We start from the raw sequence: 9,278 nt of genomic DNA, 5'->3' as shown, positions 1-9,278 counted from the left end.
TCCTCGGTTGGTAGTGGTGGGGATGAATTAGACTTAGGACTCCCCAGGAACTGTAGTAGAGCCCTAAGGAAGGAGGGCCTTAGGCCCTTGGGTCGGAGGTGGATGCGTACTGAGTGAGGCTGGGCAGAGGAGTCTGGGAAAGGATCTGATTTGAGTGCTGAAGGACACAGGGAGAAGAGAGGCAGAAGTAACAAGCTGCACTGACATTGATGGAACCCCCACTGTTTGTCCACTGGCACTAGGAGGTACAGCAGAGGGGCAGATGAGGTGGGATTCCCACCTGCCCTGCTGAGCTTCTCCTCCTGAGAGACCCCTGACCCTCCAGGTCAGGAACCCTGGTTATTGAGCCATCAACCCCAGCCCCCTGCCCCTTCCAGCCTGTCAAGGCCCCAGGCGGATGAGACTCTGTCACAAGTCTTACCAGCATTTCCATACTCCAACTTTATTGAAGCAGCAGATGCTGATGAATCAGTTACAGGAATATTTCCTCAAGAACACCCCCTGCCCCCATTACCCACCCTAAGCCTTGTCTTCTGGCCCAGGGCCAGCAAACTCTCACACTCTGGCTGTAAATTGTTCCCAAGATTCTTCCAATCCCATTTCCTACAGTTCTAACTACTGGGGCACCAGCATGTGAGATGAGGTCTCAGAGGATGTCCTTGATCATTTTACAAGATTTCCATCCTTCTATAGATATGACAACCCTCCGTAAGGCTTCCTTGAACTTTGAGAAATTACTTGTCTCAGTAGTACACTTCTTGTGTGATTCTGTTGGCTAAATAAGAAATACATATTTATGTTTTTAGCAGAAACAACAACAACAACTCTGTTCTCCCAGCTACTAGGGTCCTGTAAACCCTCCATCCCCCAGGAGGTGACTTGGGCAGGCCCTCCCTATCTATCTTAGGAGGGCACTGGGAGCTCTGGTGAGTGTGGAGCCCTGGGTCCGAGGACCATCCATAGCTTTGGGGAGAGAGTCAGCATGGTGTAGGCATGTCCCACAGCTGCCTAGGGCAAGGACAGGAGGATAAACAGGGTGGGAGGACATAGGAGACAAAGATCGAGGTGGGTAAAGAGAGAGGGCCACCTCAGTCATTTCCCCACAACATGTCCCCCTAAGCCATTGCCCATACCCCCATCATGGGCTCCCAGTGGAGCTCATTACCCCAGAAGGGGCCCCAAGGGCAGGGCAAACCAGAGGCAGCTTAGACTGGCCATCCAGCCGGGGTTGGCACTGAGTGGCCATTCTCTCTCCCCAGGCTAAATCCACAACAAGCTCTGCCCTGACCTGTTCCATACTGACCCCTGTGCACAAGGGCTTTGCAGAGGACATGACAGAAATCTCTAGAACAACCCCTGAATCCCCACTCTCCTAAGCCCCAGCCCCTGTCAGTGAGTGGACTTCTTCTGGATCAGGAAATAGTACCTAAAGTCTCACATGTGGCACGTGTGGGCCATAAAAAGCCCTTTGTCCCACTGGGCCTCTGGCTGTGATTGCAAGAGGAATGATGTCTCAGCTTCCCCTAAGAGCAAACAGAAACTTACTTGCAACTTTGGGCAGATTTTGGTGAGTTCATCCATGTCCTTATAAACCTTTTCTATGTGATAGTCCTCTTTATATTTCCGAAAGATTTCCTTCAGGGTGGAGATGAAGTCCTTTATAAACTCCCCATAGCAGAGCTCCTGAAACAGAGTCGGGGGCATTGAGTTGGTGGTGGTACTGGCTGACCCCAAATTCATCCATCCCTGGTTACCCTGGCCAAATGGAGCCCTAGACCCAAATTCAGGCCCTACCCTCCCACAGGAGACCTGTTGGCCCTGCAAGCTTTGCAATGGGTATCTGGTCTCTCCTCAGGCACAGGGCTGCTCTGGGACGATGATAAGAGAAAGCAGAAAATCCGAGGATCTAGCCGCTGGTGCATCTGCTGGCTGAGCTGGAGACTCTATCTTCAAACTCTCAGCTCTCTCCCCAAATTTCTTGACCCAGCATCTTTTGTTCTTTGCCCTGGTGCCAACTGGAGTGATACCTTTCAAATGCGGTCAGATGTGACCATGGGGTGATTGCTCCTTACCTCACTGGTGTTCTGGGGCCTTTTGAAGGAACCCTGGAAGCAGGAAAAGTTCGTCAGAAGCACAGCTTTTGTCAGAGGTCCCTGAGAGCAAAGTGATGTTTGATGAAGACCCAGACTTACATTGTATATAATGTTGTCAGCCGTAAGTTCTTTCTGAATCTCAGCGCAGACTGCCGTGTGATTGTCCTGGAGAGATGTGCTGGCCATCTTCATTCGGGCGGAATGGCTTTCCAAGCCCCAGAGCACACAAGCCAGGAGCACGTACAGGTACATGATACGGCTTGAGGGTAGCTCTAAGCTGATCTGAGCCCTGGGCTTGGTAGCATTTCTGTGGGGAGAGTTACCTATATATATGAGTCTAAGGAAATGCTAAAGCTCTTATCAGTTATCACTGGTTTATGTGGAAGACAGAAAGGACCTACCTTATCTCTGGGCAAGATGTGTTTTTCTATGACTACAGCACACTTAGTGGATTTTTGTCTTTGCTGAAATTCAGACTTGGTCTAAGAATTTTTATTCATAATCACATCTCAGTTCATGATCTTTCTGCCTATATATGGGGCAGGTCTTTGGCCAGGACTGGCACTGTCTGCAGGTGATGGCCAGAGCAGAGAGAGCAAGTGGGGTGGAAAAAGCCAGGCAGGAGCTAAAGCAGTACCAAGCGAGCTTCCCCTGGCCCACCCATCAAGGAGAAGCCTGGCCTCACTGCCCACTTGACACTTAGGGGCATACTCACTTTCTCACAGACCCCAGGAGGGACACAGGAGGATGGGTTCAGGAACAAGAGCTCTGGCCTTACTGGCAAAGCAAGGGGAAGAAGGAGAGCTGCTGTTTTCTCAGCCTGAAGGACATGAATTTTGGGGGAAAGCGCCACATTGCATGCGAAATTTCATGTGAAAACAAAAACCAGCTCAAAAAATGCCACACTAGAGCCATATACTAACAAATTATGAACTTACATTCTGACTCTCAAAGATTAAGATCACCCATTTTGGGGAAAGTTTGGTAAATATGCTGAGCTCTGACCCCTGTGGTTTGGTTTCTTTTTCCCTGAACAGCTATTCTATCTGCTTGTTCATGCTGGGAGTGGTTGAAGCCTGGAGTGTGAGGGGCAAGGCCCAGCCACAGGGTCTAGGCCTCTGAGGGGCACAGGTGTTTTGCTTGATGCTAGGACAGGCCCATTCAACAATGACCAGCCAAGCCCCAGGAATCCCCTACCTGCCCAGGAAGGACGATGCCCCTTTTCTGGAGCAAGCTTCCCCCTGGCTGGGTTACTTGGACTTCCAAGTGAACCTGGAAACGTCTCTCTGGGGTAGGAACCCTTGAGCATCCAGGGAAGCATGTTCAGACATGCAGAACGCTACACACAGGCCTGCACTCACCCTCTGTGTGCTCTGACAGCACTGCCCCTCCAACCGCCCTGCCCCGACTAGCTGCAGGCCTCTGCCTCCTCCCCCAACTCCCAGCTTCCTCCTCTCCCTGCCCTGTTGGGGGAGGAGCATCTCCAGCATTTGCTTATGGTTGAAAACAAACTGTAAAACTACACAAGTAAGAACAGATTTTTAATAATTTATTATTATGTAAAACATCTTGAAATAAATATGGAGTGTGAGCTTAAATAAATAAATAAATAAATATTAAAATACATAAATATATAAATAAATATTACTGTTGCCTGCCAGTGTACGACAGCTCCCATTCCCCTACCATGGCCGTATCGGGGTCGACATGACCCAGAGCAATCTGTGCCCCCTACAGCCCTGGCCCCCACTGTGGTCCCTCCAAGGTGAAGATCCTGAGTTTTGTTTGGCTCTTTGTGGGTAGGAGGGCAGCAGTCTGTGAGGTAAGCTCCCAAGCTGACTTCTGGCTGATCTGGCCTGCTTCACTTCTGGACTGGCTCCCAGCAGTCAAAAGGGATGGTAAAAAGAAAATTTTTCAGATTCTCTTTGAAGCTTTTGAAGGTAATAATCTCGGTTTCACATGGAGTTTCCTTTAAAAAAAAAAAGAAAGAAAGAAAGAAAACTTGAGTCCAGGCGTGAGTGGGTAACGTGGAAGAAGCACCAGCATGCTTTTGTGCTGCCTCTTAGAACTCAAGAGGCCAGAGGGCCTGTCTGGCGTTTACCTGCTAACTGGGTCAGGTGCACAGCTCTCCCAATGGCGGTGGGACCAGGGGCCTGGTAAAGTGCCAGCCAGAGGCTGGTCTGCTAGGTAACTGGGCCACCATCGCCTCTTTGTCCTAGGCCAGGGCAGGGTAGCTGGGCCCGGGCCGTTTCCAGGAGCCCAGAAGGGGCAGGAATCAAAGCCACAGAGGTCACTCTTCTCCCACAGGAAAGGAATGTTTGGGGCCTTTTCCCATTCCAGGTAAGCCTCTGTCCTTGCTCCCAGGCAACCCAGGCAACCCAGGCACTCCATGAGGAGCCAGAGGAAAGTCCTTTTGGAAGGTGACACTTGGGCCCCGGAACTTCCTCTGGGCCTTAGTTAGGCAGGGTGTGAGTTTCCTTGTATTTGCCTCACCTCTGACCTCGTTAACGGTAAGGACAGCAGTGACAGGTCTAGTAGCAGCTCCCGCTAGGGAGCGCTGTAGGCTCTGGAGCTCCAGGGCTTTAACTCCTGGAGTTGAAAATGGGCTGGACTGCTCCCTCACTGGAGGGGCTAGTCGCTGCAAACCTGCTGACACAGAAACCCTCTGGGGTCCTGAACACCCACAGCCAGAGTTCTCTCCCTGACTATCCCTCCACCCTCCTAGAATGAGACCTTCCTGCTTGGGGACCTGATGTGGCCACTCACCTCAGTCGGGGGGCAGTGCTGCTTGTAGTGGCTGGCCATCAAAGTCAAAGGGCTCTTGAGCGAAGTGAGGCTGCCCCGCAGGCCCTGCCTGTACAGCCCCAGGCGAGTCTGCAGGCATGTTGGCTCCTGTGGGAAATGTCCATTCCTTGGTGAGCAGGTGGCTGAGTGCACTCTGGTGGGCACAGGAGAACCTCCCCATCACTCCTTTCTGTTCTCATCCCCATCTCCCAAGAGTAAGGCCTGGGAGGGACACAGGATGATTTCTGACTCATCTTAGGCCGGGTCCAGTCATACATACTGCCCTGTCCCTCTGCCACTGCAGGCACAAGTCTGACTCCTCCTCACCACTCAGCTCAGGCCATCCGCAGCTAGCACAGCCACATTCTGTTGACCTGGCATCATGAGAGGGTCCCAGCTCCCAGGAAAGGAGGCCACTGTCCTTTCACCATTCAGGAAGAAGCAGAAGGGGGACCCTCACCAAGACCTGCTGTGTGAGCAAGGTTTGTTCCTGAAACCTCTCTGTATCCCTCTGTAGCCAGCACCCTGGTTCCACAGGACTTAGTCTCAGGGCACAGTGAGTGCCCAGAGCCCACAGCCCCTGTTCATAACAAAACCCCTGCCTACCCACCTGTCCCCTGACAACCCCTATCCCTTGAATGTTAGGTCTGTTCACAGCTGCTCAGCTAATAAAGGCGCTCACGTGACTGCCACAGCAGCAAGGCCAGCGGCTTCCTGAGCAACCCTCTGGCAGCTGGCTGACTAGCAAGAAAGTAGACAACCCTGTGAGGGTCTGTCTAAAATGGAGCCAACCTCCAAGGCAGAGGCCTTTGGGAAGGTGTGTCAGACAGAAGTATCTTACCTGGGGCTCAAACATTTCAGAGACGACTTCTACTGTTTCATTCTGTAGAAAAGGAAAATGTGTTACCAAGCTGACAGGCAGGGCAAGTCCAGGCCAGCGAGGTGGCCCAGGCCTGGGCTGTGCTCCCTCCCTCACTCACCATCACAGCATCAGTGTCATTACTCTCGTTCAGAAGGCTCAGGGCCTCCTTGATGGCATCCACATGCTGCCAAGGCCGGGTGACAGGGCTGGGTGGGCGGGTGGGTGCGGAGATGCTGCAGACCACAGTGCCCAGGAGAAGCAGGTTCTGCAGCCACATCCTCCAGAGGACTTTAGCCTTTCTCTCTGAGCACTGGGCTCACTGGCAAAAGAGCTCTTATATACACAGTTAGAGGAAATGATTAATGGTGACCACAAAACGCCAGGGAGGCGGGGGAACTACCTGAACTGTGGAATCTCCTGGCCCTTATCAGCTACACATGGAACGGTGAGCCTTTCCCCCAGGTGGTCAGGCTTGGGGGTTTTCATTAATGAGCCCTTCCAAGAATTGGCAGCCCACCTGCTGGCCTTCTTGAGCGTTCTCCAGCCCTCCCGGACAGTCTGGTGTGAGGCTTCCCCCTCCCTATGAGGGGCCTCTGGGCACAGCTTGGACTTCCTGGCCTGGAGTGGTCGGGGCGGGGCCTGGGAGACACTGGATCAAGCTTCTGGCCCCTCCTCCCTCCCTGGCTCCCCATCCTGCCTGTTATCCTAAGAAGCCTTTGGTCTGGCTGTGCCCACCCTGGGGCCTATTCTGATCCCAGCCTTCCCTTCTCCTCCTAGAGCCCACTGTGCTGGCTACAGTGAGAGATTTGAGTATGAGGAAGACTCTCACAAGCCTGCTCCACTGTCTACCTAGGCAGATTCCGGCCAAATGGCATAGTCCTACGACAGCTCACCTCAGCTCCCACCGAGGACCCAGGGCAGTCGGAAAGCTGTGCCCAGCTGGGGACCTCTGCCCCACAGCGCCCGTGAACAGAGGGAATGACAACCGTGTACATGTCCAGCCAGCGATTCCAGAGTGTTCCTTCATGGTGAGATCTCATCTGACAGCAACAGTCCTGGTTTACACAGCCATATTCAGCTCCCAAGCAGCAGAGGTGGGTTGGGGCTCTCAGCTGGGGTGGGTCAGGGTCCTGAGTTCAAATCCTGCCTCTAGCACCTTCCCTCTGAGCTATGTGAGTCTTGTCTCGCTTCCCTCTGCAGGGCAGACTGCCTCTTTGGGGTAGGCACTGCACTCCTATCTACAGACCCTGGCTGAGACCAGGCACCAGAAGGGTCACAGCTGTATCCACAGCAGGTACAGGGGATAATGGCTTCTCAACCAAAGTCTTCCAGGCTTAACTTCCTACATGGCCCCTGCCCCAGCCCACCTCCAGTTCCAGGGGCCTCCCCTGGAACAAGAACTGCTTCTGGAAAAGCCACAGGCTCTTGAGGGACTGACAAGTGTTTGATTTTCACAATGGAGTTTGGAGAGGACAGCATGAGTTTGTGTTTACTTCCCCATGCCATGAGTTTCATGGTCAAAGGGGTATGGGGTCCACACATGTATGCTTCTGAGTGTCTGTGTGTCAGTGTGTTTGATGTCTGTACTCACAGGTGTGTCAGGATGGGAGGCTGTTTTACATGAAGGGCGTCTGTGTAATCAGGTGCCCCTCTAATATGGGAGAAGCTCCTCACACTGGATATGATGTTTCTGGGCCCCAGAGGCTGATTTAGCCTAGATTGATGGGGTCAGACATGGTGAGGACATTTGCTAAGCTCAGGTGGACAGCCCTTGGAAGCAGGTAAAACTCGTGGTCTGAGTACTGTGGCCCAAGCCTGAAGCCCTGTCAAGTTTCACTGCATAGTAACAGGGTTGTTGTCCTTGTAGGGAGAAGCCTGGCCTTAGTCTTCCAGACCCCTCTGGGGTCCCTTCCAGGATCTGGGCCATACCATGAGGCCAGCCCTACCCTTCTGAGCCTGGTGGAGCATTCCTAGGTGGCCAGGCAAGATGGCGGGGGTTGGGGGGAAGAGATAAGAGTGTGGCATATCCAAGCCCCAGCCCTTCCTCTACCTTTTTCATGAGACCTCTGCTTAGCCTCTTCCAGGGAGCTCTCAGGGAGCATCAGGGGTTCAGAGGCACTAGATGGGTGTGCCACACAGAGTGGAGATCTGTGTGAGTGCCCTGGATTCTGGGTGGGAGGAATGGACATCACAGGCTGAGGCTAAGCTTGTGGCCAGGGAGACAGAGAGGTGGTGTGGCCTCTCTGAGATGGGAGGTCACTTTCCTTTTGGAAATGAGTCGTCACAGCTCAGACAGTTAGTCAACAAACTTTTCCAATCTGCACCCAGCCCTGTGCTGGGGAGGAGATGAATGGGACCCTCCCACTGGCCCTTTTGTCTGGCTCTGAGGCTCTCAGTCCTGTGGAGAAGAGAGATAGCTGTGGACCCTCCCATGGTGGGAGGGGGATGGGGGAAATTCAGAGGAACCACCAAGGAACCACCTCTCCCACATTGAGGGCCCTAGGAGACCAGAGACCAGCTGCCTCCCTGTGCAGGCTGAAAGGGCAAATAGAGTCAAGTGGGCAAGTCAGGTTGTGAGAGAGAGAGGGAAGGCAGGATGGAGAGAGTGTCTGGGGCATAGATAGGCAGAAGGTTTTAGGAATAGGTATGGTGAAGAGAAGTCAGTTTCCAGAGAGATTTAGGAGGTATAATCTTGGTGATGTAACGGACTCATTCATTCAGTATTTTTTGAGCATTTCCTAGGTTTTCAGCAGAGGATACAAGGATGAGGGGGAAACAGGTAGGGCCCTATCTTTATGGACTTTGTAGCCCCATAGGTAGAAGAACAAGGTTAATCTATTCGCCCTCCTCCCCAGAGTATACTGTGGAGTGTAAGTAAGAAGAGTTAGAACCACTGTCTTGGTGTGTAAGGTAGGGACTTAGGGAAAGAAGGAGCAGGTCTGCAGGATCTAAGGCCCACAGGTTCGACAGTTCAGAGGCTATGTGGGCAGAAGACAGACCTGGGAGCAATCCGTGTTCATGTGATGACTAAGGCCATGCAGTGTTTTTTGGGAAGAAGCGCTGAAGGCCAGAACATCAGTGTTTAATGGCCAGGGGCATGACAGCTGAATGAGAGACTGGCCAGGGGTCAGTGGCCCAGGAAGAATAGGATGGGAGGAGCAGGAGCCACAGGAGAGGAGAGGTCCATGCCACAGGGTGGCTTCCAGGCATGGAAGTTGGCACCCAAAGGCCAGAAGTCCATGGATTTGGCAGTCAGGTTTGTGGGCAGCCACACATCTTTCTTTTGGAAAGATGACATCAGGGCTGAGGCTATGACATGGGCAGGCATTCCTAGATTGCACTGCGTGGAAAGTGGCAGTGATAACATCAAGCGGGTATGCTGACTCAGGGGCGCCAAAGGGACTGTGGGAGGGTGAGGGTGGGGACCAAGATGGGCAGTGTGACTCCTCTTTAGCCCCTTTCCCTCAGGGTCAGGAGAAAATGCTCTGGAAGAGGTTTCCTCTGAGTGTCCCACCCACAGAAACGGCGGCTTATGGCCT

The 9,278-nt window shown here is 52.9% G+C and overlaps 1 protein-coding gene across 1 annotated transcript; it reads right to left on the bottom strand.

Moving 5' to 3' along the window:
* Nucleotides 1–3,770: 3,770 nt before the first annotated feature.
* CSF2 (colony stimulating factor 2) lies at nt 3,771–6,016 on the bottom strand. Its single transcript, XM_010981213.3, has 4 exons — nt 5,858–6,016; nt 5,719–5,760; nt 4,860–4,985; nt 3,771–4,062 (listed from the first exon to the last, which is right to left on the bottom strand). The coding sequence occupies exons 1-4, from the start codon at nt 6,014–6,016 to the stop codon at nt 3,955–3,957; spliced, it is 435 nt and encodes a 144-aa protein (XP_010979515.1). The 3' UTR covers nt 3,771–3,954.
* Between the last annotated feature and the right edge of the window lie 3,262 nt (nt 6,017–9,278).

Source organism: Camelus dromedarius, chromosome 3 (genome assembly GCF_036321535.1).
Source record: "Camelus dromedarius isolate mCamDro1 chromosome 3, mCamDro1.pat, whole genome shotgun sequence".
NCBI classification, from domain to species: Eukaryota; Metazoa; Chordata; class Mammalia; order Artiodactyla; family Camelidae; genus Camelus; species Camelus dromedarius.
This window is presented reverse-complemented; position numbering and strand designations above follow the sequence as displayed.